The sequence below is a fragment of the Dromiciops gliroides genome, chromosome 2 (assembly GCF_019393635.1).
Source record: "Dromiciops gliroides isolate mDroGli1 chromosome 2, mDroGli1.pri, whole genome shotgun sequence".
In the NCBI taxonomy this organism is placed as follows: domain Eukaryota; kingdom Metazoa; phylum Chordata; class Mammalia; order Microbiotheria; family Microbiotheriidae; genus Dromiciops; species Dromiciops gliroides.
The window spans coordinates 650,024,672-650,039,718 of NC_057862.1; the positions used below are offsets into that span (position 1 = coordinate 650,024,672).

Here is a 15,047-nt window from a genome sequence, read left to right on the forward strand (position 1 = left end):
GGAATAGGAAGCATCCAAATGGCCTGGGCCAGTCTGCATCAGGGCAAAAAGCCAGAGAAGCCATTAAGCAGGAAGGCGCTAGCCCTTCAGTCCTCCTCCAACTCACAGCCTGCAAGTGTGACCATCTTATCATTTACTGAAAACCTACAATGGTCAAAGTGCTCAATTCTGGAAGGAGAAGACGCGGTCTTCACAGCACAAAAATACAATAAATGCCAAATGCATGATGTCAGCTAGTGCTCCAGGAGTTCAGAGGAGGGAATGACTCCTAAAACAGGATTCCCTGAAGGGAGGACTTAAGCTGGGCCTTGAAAAAAGGGTAGGAGGTAGATGAGCAGAGAAGCAGGGGAGGTTACTGCTCAGTAAAGGAACTGAGCAAAGGTTTCCCAATGGCATGCTGGGAGGGAAGGGGCAGAGACCGTTTAGACCCATTTGTCTGGGGCAGTCTGCTTAGAGAAAAGGTGGGGGGGAAAGTTACAGAAGGTAGACAGGAGGCAGAGGGTGGAGAGCCTTGAATGTCAAGCCAAGGCGTCTGTACTTTTCTGAAGGCAACAAGAAACCAAACCAAGTTTCTGAGAAGGTGTCACATATGAAATGTGAAGGTGGCTTGCAGGGCGAGGAGGCCTGAGGAGGGAGAACTGCCTTCCAAGTCAATCTCTTGGAACTTTTCCATGACCATCTCTAGGCTTTCCTGGGCTACCTGTTTTACAGTTATATGCGCAGTTGTCTCACTCAAGATACGACCTATTTACACCTTAGGAGAAAAAGGAACAGCAAGGAGGTACCAGAGTGCACAGAGCATGATGCCTGGAGGGAGTCCTGAGTTCAAGTCTGACCTCAAACACTAGCTATGAGATCCTGGCCAAATCACTCTGTCTGCTTCAGGTTCCTCATCTTTAAAATGGGTAAAAATAGCATCTACCTCACAGGGATAGTGTGAGGATCAACTCAATAATAACTGTAAAGTGCTTAGCACAATGCCTGGTACACAAAAAAAGCCATATAAATGGAAGCTACCACCACCATCATCATCACCACCACCTTCACCACCATCACCACCATCACTGAGTGATGGCTATGAAAATGAAAAAATATATTTGAAACTCAATGTTTTTTGGGGGGGAGGGGCAGGGCAGTGAGGGAAAGGTATAATGGGTACATAATGATGTAGAAGAACAATCTGGAGCCAGAAGATCTGGGTTTCAATCCTGGTTCTGCTACTTACTGATCTGTGTAACCATGAGCAAGTCACCTCATCTAAATAATTTCTAAGGCTCCTCCCAGCCCTACAGTCTACTGTCCTTGAAGAACTGATAAGACTGGAGTGAGACAAGGGGAAGAAGAAAGAAAGGATAAAAAAGTAGACTCTGATATTCTTTCTGACACTGTTAACAGATTTGAGTGAGAATGTGGCTTTTGTTGCTGGTTTGGGGTGGGTGGGTCCACATTTGGGGAGGCAGCTGGATGCTAGGTATATCTACCTGTGGTGCTCTCTTTACTAAGCGACAGTGAAAATAAAAAGGGAGGGAGGGGCTTAGCCTTGACATGCCTTTTTTTTGGGGGGGGGGCAGGGCAATGAGGGTTAAATGACTTGCTCAGGGTCACACAGCTAGTAAGTGTCAAGTGTTTGAGGCCAAATTTGAACTCAGGTCCTCCTGAATCCAGGGCCGGTGCTTTATCCACTGTGCCACCAAGCTGCCCCCTTTGACATGCTTTTGAAAGCTGGGTAGAGACCTTCAGAAGTTTCCTTAATTATGTGGTGGTTGTTCAGTTGTTTTAGTCATGTCCAACTCTTCTTGACCCTATTTAGGGTTTTCTTTCCAGCAAAGATACAGGAGTGGTCTGCCATTTCCTTCTCCAAGTCATTTTACAGATGAGGAAACTGAGGCAAATGGGATTACATGACTTGCCCAGGGGTACAACTATTAAGTGGCTAAGGCCAGATTTGTCCTCAAGTATTCCCGATTCTAGGCTTGATGCTCCATCCACTGTGCCACCCAGCTGCCCTATGGGAGCTGGAGTAAATGACCTAATGTTTCTTGCCAACTTTTGTGCTAGGAGGAAAGGCGCAAAACAGTCCTGGGGAAATGGGACATCCCAATATGGGTGAAGAGGCCCTGCTGATGCAGTAGTCCTTACTCATCCATAAGAACTTCCTGTTCAGGCCTTAAAAGAACAGGAGATATACTTTTGGCTTAGACCCAAGGAAAAAAGCTTCAGATAAATTCAGTTAGGATTTCAGATGTTGTTTTTTTTCTTTTTCTTAAGAGTGTGTGTGTGTGTGTATGTGTATACACATATGTGTAAGGGGGCTAGGAGGGGAGACAGACAAGAAAAGCTTTTCTTCCTTTGCATTAAATTTCCAGGATAGAAAAACTATTCAAAAGTTATTCCCTTACCACGGCAGAGGACAAGATTATTGGACAGTGAGTTTGACAAGCTCTCAGGATCAAGTTGACCTCTTTGGATGGATCCTTGCAATTTAGACAGGCACTCAGGAGACCCTGAAAAGGAAATTATTTTACATCTGGCCGACTGTTCCATGGTTCTCTATTTGCCACCAAGAATAAAGAGCTTGCATTGTTAACTTAAAGGAACACAGCTTCTCTTCTCTAAATCAGAATCCAGTGTCCACTTAAAAAGGCAGCTTCCTTTAGTCCTTTCCATCCTTCCCCCTTTTCATATGCACAAAACAGTAGCTACATCCGGAGAACTGTGCCCCTAATGAGGAAGCTGTGATTCGGGAATCACTGCACATGGCAGACACATGGGTCCAAGGGGGAAAGGGGAGGGCAACTTTACTTCACACTCTTCCCAGCATACTCTGCTCCAATCAAACTGGCCTGGTCACTGTTCCCTGGCTGTGTATCAGCCTACACAAGCCATCTTACAGCCCTGTAAATCTCTTGTGGGCAGGACCTGTGCTTTGGTTTGTACTGGTCTCTACTGTATTTATTCACTGCCGTCCCCCCCCCCCCGCCCCGCCCTGAGTCAGGCATCAGTTCACTCATGAAACCTTTCCTGCACCTCCCACCTAGATGTAATCTCTTCTTGAGTCTCTCATGCCACACTATAATACACTTCAGCATAGTCTAAGTGGGTTGTTATTTGTCTGTACCACCTACTAAAAGGGAAGCTCTTTGAGGGAGAGGCCTGCATTGTTTTCCATCTCTGTCTTCCCACCACCTAGCCCAGTGAGCTGCACAATGTAGGCGCTTTTAATAAAGACTGAGCTGAAAGGGAGCACTTGGGGCAAAGGGAGATTACCCTGAAGAAGTGGATGGTAATGTCATGGGCCAGGGCACACACTCCAGGAGAGATGTTTTTCTGTAACACAATAAAATACCAATTCAATAACAAATAACCAATTCAATAACAAATCACCAGCAAATGAAAGAAGTTGAGAGAGAAACACATGAAGGAGACAGTCATGTAGCATTCTGAATTCTTCTTACATACATGGTACAAGAAGCTGGCAGTCTAAGCACTAATCTGTAAGGCAATTCTGAAAAATAAATGATCATAATTTTCAAGGGATAAGTAGATGCTGGATAATCAGTTGGCCCTCAGACAATTTACTTTGTACATAAATGAGGACAAGTCTTCTCCTTCATGTGCTACTATCTTTATCCCTTTGTTGAAGCAGATGATCTGTCCCATTAACTGCTGTTTAAATCCAGGGAAGTAGCATCCATACAGTGCCATGGGGGCCTAGCAAACTCAATAATCAACACAAAGGTCTGCATCACAAGGAGATTTTTATTTTGCCCCAGCTTTGAGGAAGAACTTTCTCTACAGGCTCCAAATCAAAGATTGAAAAGAGGCTGCTTGGTTATGAACGACCTTCCTCTCTCTCTTCTTCTTCTTATATCATCTCTTCCTCTTAGCAGTCCTCTCTATCTATTTTGGACTCTGAAGTACAGATGATAATAAAAGAAGCCTAACGCTTCATTTAAAAAACATTTGTTTACAATTCTTTGAAAGCTCCAGCTAAACTCAGAAAAATAAGGACAGTTTCTTTATTTCCCTCACTGTTGAGACACCTACTGTCCAAATATAACACCCTATAAGTCACGTTTTTAAAAGCTGGAAATTTAGAACATAAGGAAAAATTCCCTTTATATGATAAAGATGGTTGCTGCATTCTACAGGGTGAAGATAACTGATTCCTGAGCAAGATTGTATCAAGTGCTATAAGAAGGTACTCATATGGATAGAAACAAATCTACTTAACATATGAATTATTACAAATGTTCTCTGTTTTCCAGCATGGTAAGGAAACAGGATATTAGGGTTAACTCACTATAGGGTTTAACTGAATCTTAGTATCTATGGATTTCCAATTCTCCAAAGAATCAAGCTACATTTCGATGTACTTAGCACACTTCACTAAACATGTAAATGAGTTACTCTTTGAAGTGTGAAAAGAAACTAGATCTAGATCTCACAGTCAGTCATCCATATGAACATTGGGTTTTGTGCTGAACAAACACAGAAGGTTAACAAAAGGCACCTGACTATTAGTAAGGTAAGACAGACAGACTCTTTCCTCCTAAATATCTTGGGGCTCCAGCCTCAGTCTAAATCCAGAGGGAGGAAGTGCAAAATAAAGATGGCAACACCTTCGGTGGTCATCCTCTCTGCCACCTGCATGTAGCAGGAAGCTGAGGCAGTAGGTGCCAAACTTTTAGTCTCACCTTTGGCAAGCAAAAGCTAGTAAAATATGAGGCTCTGATCAACCTAGAGGAGCAAACGACAAACAATGTATTTCTTCATAAGCGTACAGAGAAACAATTCAAAGTCAAATAAAACCACGTGGTCAATCATCAGAAATTGGCTGTCCTTGGCCAGTGAGTGAGAACACTCACTGATCATCCTCATGTGCCTATATGGAAATAAAGTATGTAAAACACAACAGCACTGGCTGTGGAGAATGATCAGGGTTCTTTAGAAGCCCAAAGCAGACGAAATGACTCAACTGAGGTTATCTAAACTCATCTGATGATGAACAAAACCAGTTGCCACCAGCTGTTCTACTTGGAGGTTTCACATCAAGTAAAAGTTGTCAGATGCCAAAACAATAAAAAAATTGAATTCTTTGTGCATCTTGGCCACCATTCACTGCCTGCATAAAACTTTCAGAGAAATAAAATTCTATATTCTCAATTTGCTCAATAATGTCATACATACCAATTCGTTATTGACAAAGTGAAAGAAATCTTCACAATGCAAAGACTTCTGCCATCCCGACCCGTGGGTACCAATGAGAACCGAAGGAGGAAGTCCCATGAGAATACTTGAAAGAAATATTTAAAAGGTGATAAATAGTAAAGCTACAAAATAAAAATATTTGTTTTCCCCCCAAAAAAATCCAATACTGAAACAAAGTTTAGTGCTGGGAAGGCTGTAAGGATCATTTACATGATCCTCCCATAACCTGTTGATTAATACAGTGACAAAAAACAATGCATGTGAATTCAGAAGACTTGGGTTCCCATCCTCTCTGACACTTAACACCTGGGTAGTCTTGAACAAGTCACTTAACCTTTAAGGACAGACAACTGAAAATATGCTATCTTATAGGTGAATTCCAAAGTAACTCAGCCAAATTACTTGCAGATCCAAGAGTAAAACTGAAGGCTTTCCACTAAATGGCACGACCCAATTCTTTTCTGTGTCTTCACATTTCTGAAAAGCAGGTACTGATTATCCTGATTTTGAGACATAAATATATTAAGATTCAAACTCAATGTCACATACTAATTTAACTGGAGTAGCCAATTTTTCTCTCTCCTAAGCTGGTATCCTAGACAATAAACTATAGAACTTTCACATGTCTATACCAGAATATGAATTTGGTTTCATTTCTAAGAAAGAGTCAGTTAGATGGCTCAATGGATAGAGCACTGAGTCTGGAGTCAGGAAGACCTAAGTTCAAATCCAGCCTTAGACACTTACTGGCTGTGTGACCTTGGGCAAGTCACTTAACAGTTGTTTGCCTTAATCCACTGAAAAAAGAAATGGCAAACCACTCCGGTATCTTTGCCAAGAAAACCTCTTACGCGGTCATGAAGAGTTGGACACCACTGAACAACAACTAACTAAAAAAGCTAACCTGGACATAGTTTTTTCTTCACTGGCTGATTATGACTTACATATTATAATTCTCAAAATCCCAGTTACGTGCATTCCAGAAACAAGAAGAGATTTGCTAACTCAGCATTCAGAATGCTTTTCAAAACTTTTATACCTGTAAAAATCTTCCAAAGGGCTTAGACCATCAAAGGGTATGGTTCTCAATAAAGGGAGAGGGTAATGAAGAAAAAAGCAACTTAGCAAAATCTAAACTCCAATAAATTATTATTACTTCTCATTCTTGCCTAAATTTTCTTTCAGAAATCAGTTAATGGCTCAGTAAGGAACTCCTCCTTAAATCCGGATTTTACCTCTTGTACACAAGCAGCTCCTGTTGCCTCAAGAGTCTCTCCCCAACTGTTAAACCGTTTCCCATAGCCTGTAACCTTGTTTGAAAAACTCTGAAAATGAAATGTCCACCATCAGCTGATGGGCCAATGCTTGAGCCCCTCCACCTTTCCAGCTCCAGTTCAAGTATCATTTCCTAGAAGAGGGAAAGCAGCACTCTATGAGGTGACCCAACTTACCCTAAATAAATTTGTTTCCAAATCAATCTTTTAAAAGAAATAAATGTTGCCTTCCCTAACCACACTCTGGGATTTGTTAGTAACATCCCAATCTAGGGAATCCTTTGTGGTAGTTGTCTAGTTAAAACATTTAGGATAGGCATGTGGTTTGCTAAGAATTGTATAAAAAATGAATATACAATCATGAGAATGATTTGTGTGTCTCTAGCAAGGTAGCTCTGAAAGCAATTCCCAAAAAGTTCCAAAATTGTTCTGACCAGCATTGTTAGAATATCCATATAGCCTCCTAAGGTTATTATACAGGGTTTTAGTCAATTGCATGTATAAATTCTGATATATTTTCTTTCTTTTAAAAAAAATGACTTTTCCCCCAATTACAAGTAAAAACAATTTTTAACATTCATTCCCGCCCCCCCACCCCCAAGTTTTGAGTTCCAAATTCTATCCTTTCCCTTCCTCTTTCCTGAGAGGATAAGTAATCTAATACAGGTTATACATGTGCAATCTGATTTATTTTCTACAAAAATCTTCTAAAGAAAGACATTAAAATCACACCTCTGTTATACACAATTAAAACCAAGTAGGAGGCAGATCGACAGTGAATTTCTGAGAGCCAATTAAAAATAGGAAAAAAAAATAAATCAATTATAATGTCAGGTTTTAAATCTTTTCCTTTTTTCTTCTTCCCCATTAACTCTTCCTTTAACATTCATGGACAATGAACGAAATGAAGAAATGTGCAACATTTTAAAGGGGTTTTTGGTTTGTTTTTTAAAATGTTTAACACCATGTTTCCATCAGAATGTTCTACATTTTTAGATTCTAAATGTGAGCAGTACAATAGTTCTGCTTTAACTGCCTGATAGTTATAATTTATTCTTTTTAAAAATATAATTTATTCTTAATAACAGCTATAATGAGAGTTGTCTAAGGGATAAGGTGGGCATATTTCTCAGGGGTTTTTTGGTGATATTACTTTATTTTTAAGAGCTTTGCTCAATGTTCAAAAACTTTTCCCTGATCATTACGTTATGCCTTTTTTTTCCACATTTTCAGAATTCCGTAAGAAGCATAAAATGTCAACAGAAATGAAGTAAAAATTCAAATCAAAAACTCATTCTGTGTCTCAATTCAAGAGGGCACATTCATAGAAGCACAGCAGATGTATAAAAAACAATGAACTATAGCTGACTCCCTCTTTAGATAAGAATTTTTCAAAAGCTCTTTAGCAGTAGTATGGATGGAGCTCAGTGTAGAAGGAAGTAGTTCTCAGATTTATGAAAATCACAAGGAAAAGTTCATTTGGTTTTCAAAGTCAGAACAAAATTCTGCCCTTTTCTAAGTACCTCTTGCTTCAATAATCTTAATAGCTATCAGAAGTTCAAATGAACACAATTTAAAAAGAAAACTTGCTGTGGGATTTAAAATCATTAGATGCCCTATACTAAGATAAAAGATTTGCTTCTCATCTTTCTCTCAAGGGAGAGATCCAAATGAAGATAAGAGTTCTAACTTCCCTTTTTATTATTAAAATTCACTGTTCTTTTTATGAGCTGTTATTTTTTCCAGAATTTCTGAGTCTCAAAAGTTTGTTACTAATCATTTCAATGAGTCTATGTCAACTGTACTTTGATAAGCATATACAAAGATATGGACATTTTGGGGCATTTTTAGGGTAAATAAAACTAAGTAATGGACAGCTGATCTCTGGCAATGAAGGCAGGGTAAAAAAAAAGTCATCTTGAAAGTGCTCTTCTGATGTTCTACAGGATTAAATGCACAAATGTTCAAATATACATACATACATACACATATGCATGTGTATATGTGTATATGCATATGTATATGTGTGTGTGTATATATATGTATATATATGTGTATATATATATATATGTGTGTATGTATTGATCTAAACAAACCCACCTGTAATCTGGAGAGAACATCACGACTTACTATATTGCCACAAAAGGACAATTCTGAATTTTCCAAGGGATAACAACTACTGGATCTGAAATGAAAAGATAAAAAACATCTTAATTGTTTAACAACTAAGAAAACTACAACCACTGTATCGGCTCTTGCATCTAAGCACCTGGTACACTGACTACCCGGCGTATATTGTCTATTGAAGCTGGGAAGGTCAGCTTATCCTCCAAAACCATCTTAATTTTGTTCAATACTGGAAGGAGCCTCCATTACAAACTGATACCAAGCACACAGAATTTCCCACATCTTTATATCTGTCTCTATCAGGATGTATTTCTCAGCCCCTGGTCAGACCTTCACATGAGGTTAGGTTCCAATTTATTTGCAAAGAGTTTTAGCCAACCAATGCATATTGTTTATCTATCTATATGATCCTTAAGATGAAATTTTCTTGGAAACAGGCAAGGAAAACAATTAGCAAATGCTATTTTTCTATTGCCTTGTTTGATATATTTCTCACTGAAGACCTATGTGCCCAGTGGAGCCTAAAACCACCCTAAATGCTATTCCAACATTCTAAACCTTAGAGCCACACAATAGCTTTTGTCCTTTTTGATCCTACACATGTAATAAAATTTAGGAGTGTGGGCATAACCCTCTGGTGACCGTGACATGGATGGTAGTCACACCAGCACTTCTCAAGGACTGCTTCTAGCATGATTTTGAATATGATCTCCTGAAGTTCTTTGGTTGTGGTGGGGGGGCTTGAAAAGCTCCTTGCTCCCATTGCCACTTCTGGGGCTCTCTCTCCTACCTACATCACTCAGTAACCTCAACTCCTTTGAGGGTCACTCAATCCATATCTGCCAGCCCTTCAAGATTCTAATGAAATCCAGGACATTCCTTTCCTTCCTTAATGAGTTCAGTGCCTTTTCTCCTCCCTAGCTCTTGCCCTGATACTAGGAGACCAGGATACATACCCATACTCCTTTATACAAACTAACCTCTCGATTCTTTTTTTTAATCATAAAAGTATTTTATTATTTTCCAGTTACATGTAAAGTTAGTTTTCAATATTTGTTTTTATAAGATTTTTAGTTCCAAAATTATCTCCCTCCTTCCCCTGCCCCCTCCCAAAGACAGAAAGCAATCTGATATGTTATATGTTATATATGTACAAATGCTTAAACATATTCCTGCATCAATCATGTTGTGAAAGAAGAATCAGAACACAAAGGGAAAACCTCAAAAAAGAAAAAACAACAATAAAAAAGTAGAAACAGTATGGTTCAATCTGTATTCAGAATCCACAGTTCTTTTTTCTGGACATGAAGAACATTTTCCATCATGAGTTCTTTGGAACTGTCTTGGATCATTGCATTGCTGAGAAGAGCCAAGTCTATCACGGTTGATCACATCATGTTGCTGTTACTGTGTACAATGTTCTCCTGGTTCTGCTCCTCTCAGTCAGCATCAGTTCATGTAAGTCCTTCCAGGTTTCTCTGAAATCTTCCTGGTCATTGTTTGTTTGTTTGTTTCCTTCCTTCCTTCCTTTCTTTTTTTTTGTGAGGCAATTGGGGTTAAGTAACTTGCCCAGGGTCACACAGCTAGTAAGTGTCAAGTGTCTGAGGCCGGATTTGAACTCAGGTCCTCCTGACTCCAGGGCCAGTGCTTTATCCACTGCGCCACCTAGCTGCCCCTCCATTTAGTTTTTAAAGTCTTTCATAACCGGGCCCCTTCTTATATTTCTAGTCTTCTTCACTCCAAATAGTCTGCAGTCCAATGACCCTGGCCTTCTGGCTGTTCCTTGAACAAGACACTCCTCCCACCTGCTGGCTGTGTGTCCTTCATGACTAGAATTCTCCCTTTTGGCGGGGGGAGGGGGCCAAGTGCCTCAGGCTGGATTTGAACTCAGGTCCTCCTGAATCCAGGACCAGTGCTTTATTTACTGAGCCACCTAGCTGCCCTGGAACTCTCCCTTCTTATAACTCTGTCTAATGGTCTCCCTGGCTCAACTAAACTCCCACTTTTACTTTCCCAGTCCTCCTTCATTTTAGTAGCTGGCCTCTGAGATGATCTCTGATTTGTCCTGTATGTATCTCGTTTGTATAGTTTTTTTTTCCCCTTGTTGTCTCTTCCATTAGATTGTGAGAGGAGGGACCATTTTTAGTGTTTCTTTAATCCTTGGTACTTGGTACCATGCCTGGCACATGGTAAGTACTTTAATAAATTCTTGCTGACTTAAAGGCTAATTCTGTATATTGTGAAAATGAACGAGCCAGGACTAGGAATTTACTGAGTCTCATTCACCAGTCTCCCCACCAGGTGGCAAAAGATACCAGCTGCTTCACTTCCTTCTGCTAGAAGCAATGACACTCACCACAAGCACGAAGAGAATAGGGAAGACAGACCATGTAGCAATCATTTGCTATCTTCTTTGCCCCTATCAGCTAAGTGTTGCCTCTATGATTATGATGGGTAGGAAAAAGGTGGAGATGGGGAGTTCTTAAAGGGAATGTTCATGACTGTCTAAGTAACAATAGGGGCAACAATTTAGACAATGCCTTAAAGTTATCAAGTTCCTTATAAGACTTGAAATAGGTAGTACAATTATCATGGAGACAAGGTGGTAGAGTAGAAAAAGAGCAGATCTGGATTCAGAGGAACTAGGTTCAAATCCCCACTCTGCCACTTCCTACCTGTTTGATTTGGGGTCTTAGTTTCACAGGATCACAGAATTTGGAAGCTGAAAGGAACCCAAGGGACCACCTGGTCCAACCCTTCTGTGGACAAGAATGGCCATCCCAGCATATACCATGTGGTCATGTAGTCTCTACTAGAAGATCTCCAAGGCAAGGGAACCCACCATTTCACCTTTGGAGAGAAAGCTTTTCCTGGCATCAAGTCTGAATGAACATCTCTGCAATTTCTACCTACTGTTCCTGGTTCTGCTCTCTGAGGTCAGACATTATAAGCCTAATCCCTGTTCCACAGGACAGTTCTTCAAACACAATCTGGCCCTGAGTCTTCTCTTTTCCAGGTCCACTTCCCTCAATGTCCTTCTTAAACTATGGTTCTCAGAACAACACAAGCTCCAGATGAAGCCTGAAGAGGTAAGAATACTGTGGAATCACCACCTCCCTACTGCTAGAAGTTCTGCCCTCCTTAATGCACTCCTATCAGCTTTTTTGACTGCCACATCTCACTGCTGACTGTGTAAGAAAACTTAAATAAAAGAATAAATAGGCATAGGTAGAGTGAAAACAAAATTATTACTTCTTATAGATGACATCATATTTTAAAGAACTCTAGAAATTAACTGAAACAATAACCAGCAAAGTTGTGGGATACAAAAGAAATCCACAAATATCATTAGTATTTTTGTGTATTACAAACAAAACACAATAAGAAGTGATAGAAAGAGAAATTCCACTTAAAATAAGTGTAGAATATACATAAGTATAAAAGTCTACATAGTGAGTGTATAAGAAACTAAATGAATAAAACTACTGAACACTTTTTCAGACAGAGAAAGACCTAAATAAATTGGAGAAATACTAACTGTTCAAGGGTAGAGTCAAACTAATACAATAAAAATGACAATACTATCTAAATTAATGTACTAAAAGTATTTCTAAGCAGCTCTTTTTGTAGTGGCTAAGAACTAGAAATTAAAGGAATGTCCATTAATTGGGGAATGGCTAAACAAGCTGTGTTATATGACTGTTATGGAATATTATTGTGCTATAAGAAATGACAAGCAGGATGGTCTCAGAAAGGCCTAGAAAGATTTATATGAACTGATGTATAGTGAAGTGAGCAGAACCAGGAAAACATTGTGCAGTGATAGCAATACTGTTCGATGAAGAACTGTGAATGACTTAACCATTCTCAACAACACAATGATCCAAGACAATCCCAAGAAGGAACTGATTTTGATTAAACAGACTGAAGCATGTTATTTTTCACTTTCTTTCATTTTTTTCTTTTATTCAAGTTTTCTTACACAAAATGACTTATATGTTAATGTTTTACATAACTGAACATATATAATCTATATATTATTGCTTACTGCCCCAGGGAGGGGGAAGGGAAGAAGGGATAAAATTTGAAACTCAAAACTTTAAATAAAAATGTTTATTATTTTTTAAAAAAGAAAATGATACCTACTTATAGAGAACACACACAAAAATTAATATACTTGGAGCAGCTAGGTGGCACAGTGGATAGAGCACTGGCCCTGGAATCAGGAGTATCTGAATTCAAATCTGGCCTCAGACACTTAACACTAACTGTGTGACCCTCGGTAAGTCACTTAACCCCAATTGCCTCACTAAAAAAAAATATATATATATTAATGTACTTATTCAGTGCCATGCCCAATCAAATTATCAAAGGATTATTTTAGAGAACTAGAAAAAAGAATAATGAAGTTAATCTGGAAGTAATGGACTTGAACATCTCTTCTCAAGGAACTCACATCCTATTTAGGGGAAACAATACATAAAACAAAATTCAGCTGCAGAGCAAATGGATAATCTTACTGAGGATGGTGTAGTATTATGATCAAATTCCTCAAAAATAATAAGAAATGATAGAGGGGAAAATTGTTTGTAGAAAACTTAGTGAGAGATTCAATTAAGCCCTAAGAATATTTAAGGATGAAACTTAAGTAGAAAAGAAAAACCTAACACTCCTATCAAGATTACTTTAAAACACCTTTTTCTTCATCAATGACAGAAGAGCCACCATATCTGGGCTTTAAAATTATGGGCCCCAATGAGTTCCATGAGAAAAAGAAATGGCACTCAAAAACACTGTGATGGGAAGAGCAGCTAGCCTAGATGAATTATAAATAAAGAAGGTTCATGATGGACGTGATATAATTTCTTCTTCTTTTTTTTTTTTGCATGGCAAAGAGGGTTAAGTGACTTGCCCAGGGTCACACAGCTAGTAAGTGTCAAGTGTCTGAGGCCAGATTTGAACTCAGGTCCTCCTGAATCCAGGACCAGTGCTTTATCCACTGTGCCACCTAGCTGCCCCAAGGAAGTGATATAATTTCAAAAGAAATGAAGCAACTACCAATTTTCAAAAAATTTTAATTAGATATTCACCTAACACCTGTAAAAAATAACTAACCCAAAGAGGCAAAATAGAAAATATCAATAATCCATGTGCTCATTTCTGTCTCTACAAATAATTATGAGAATAACTTACAGGTTAATCAAGATCATTCTCAACAAAGGTATGAAAAGGGAAAAGGTAGATTTTCACATACCATATCCTAAATCAGATCATATCCTTGTCATCATATCACTGAATTAATGGTACAAAGGATACAAGATGCCACTATGCTTATTGGTTTAGCTATTTAAAAAGGATTTGATTTGGTAAACTATTGCTTTAAAAGAGTCTTCACCAATAGGGTATCTACCATGCATGTATTAAAAAAAAAAAGAACAAAGACAACTTTGCTCAACAACTCTCTAATTATAAATATTGAACAGAGACCTACACTTAACAGAGGTGTCTGCCATCATCACAAAGGATGTCTAACACAGAATCCAAGTGGAAGAGGGGTCCCAAATGGATGCTCCAGTTTACAAATGACATTGTATTATTTCACTCAACACTGAAATATCACAAGGCCTCTTAAATGAAGTCTATAATCACTTAAGAATTTTAACTATCCACATAGGAAAAATGAAGTGCATCAAGAATGCCTGTTGTTCATGACATGTCTATAACATGTAATGGGATGGACAATCTATAGGGCTGGTCCATCAGGCTGTATAGCTTGGTATAACAATTTACATAGATAATGAATTGGACCCAAAATTAAATAGAAGACTACACCGGAATGTATTTTGGAAAGTTGGGAAATTGTTTCCCCAAACTCTTCCTTAAAAGAAAAGCCAACCTTTTAAAAACCAGTGTTGTTCTGGTAATGAATGCTATATCATTTCAAAGTATGGACCACCACAGTTTTTGAAAAGTTAAGTTGGAGATGTCACCCAAATGGAATTAGACATGCAAAGGGCTTGTGAAGAAGCTACAGCATACTGCTAATGAAGAAATTGTATAAAAACTATGATTAGAGTGGGCAGCTAGGTGGCGCAGTGGATAAAGCACCAGCCCTGGATTCAGGAGGACCTGAGTTCAAATCCGACCTCAGACACTTGACATTTGCTAGCTGTGTGACCCTGGGCAAGTCACTTAACCCCCCATTGCCCCACCAAAAAACCCCCCAAAAAACAAAAAAACCCAAACTATCATTAGAGAAATGTCCAACTGGAAATGTCCACCCAGGACAGCTAGGTGGGGCAGTGGATAGAGACAAGGGCTTAGAGCGAGAAGACCTGAGTTCAAATCCGGCCCCAGACCCTTAAGAGGTGTGTGACCCTGGGCAAGTCACTTAACTCTCTTTGCTTCAGTTTCTTCATCTATAAAATGAGCTGG

General features: G+C 39.1%; 1 protein-coding gene across 1 annotated transcript in view; it reads right to left on the bottom strand.

Annotated features, from left to right (window-relative positions):
• The window catches only part of FANCA (FA complementation group A), a 100,249-nt gene that overhangs the window by 5,817 nt on the left and 79,385 nt on the right, over positions 1 to 15,047 (bottom strand). Inside the window, exons 31-35 of the mRNA XM_043984738.1 lie at positions 8,586 to 8,670; positions 6,447 to 6,619; positions 5,191 to 5,296; positions 3,268 to 3,327; positions 2,400 to 2,504 (exon numbers count right to left, since the gene is read on the bottom strand). Of these exons, the coding sequence (XP_043840673.1) occupies positions 2,400 to 2,504; positions 3,268 to 3,327; positions 5,191 to 5,296; positions 6,447 to 6,619; positions 8,586 to 8,670 (529 nt within the window). The remainder of the gene's footprint in view (positions 1 to 2,399; positions 2,505 to 3,267; positions 3,328 to 5,190; positions 5,297 to 6,446; positions 6,620 to 8,585; positions 8,671 to 15,047) is intronic.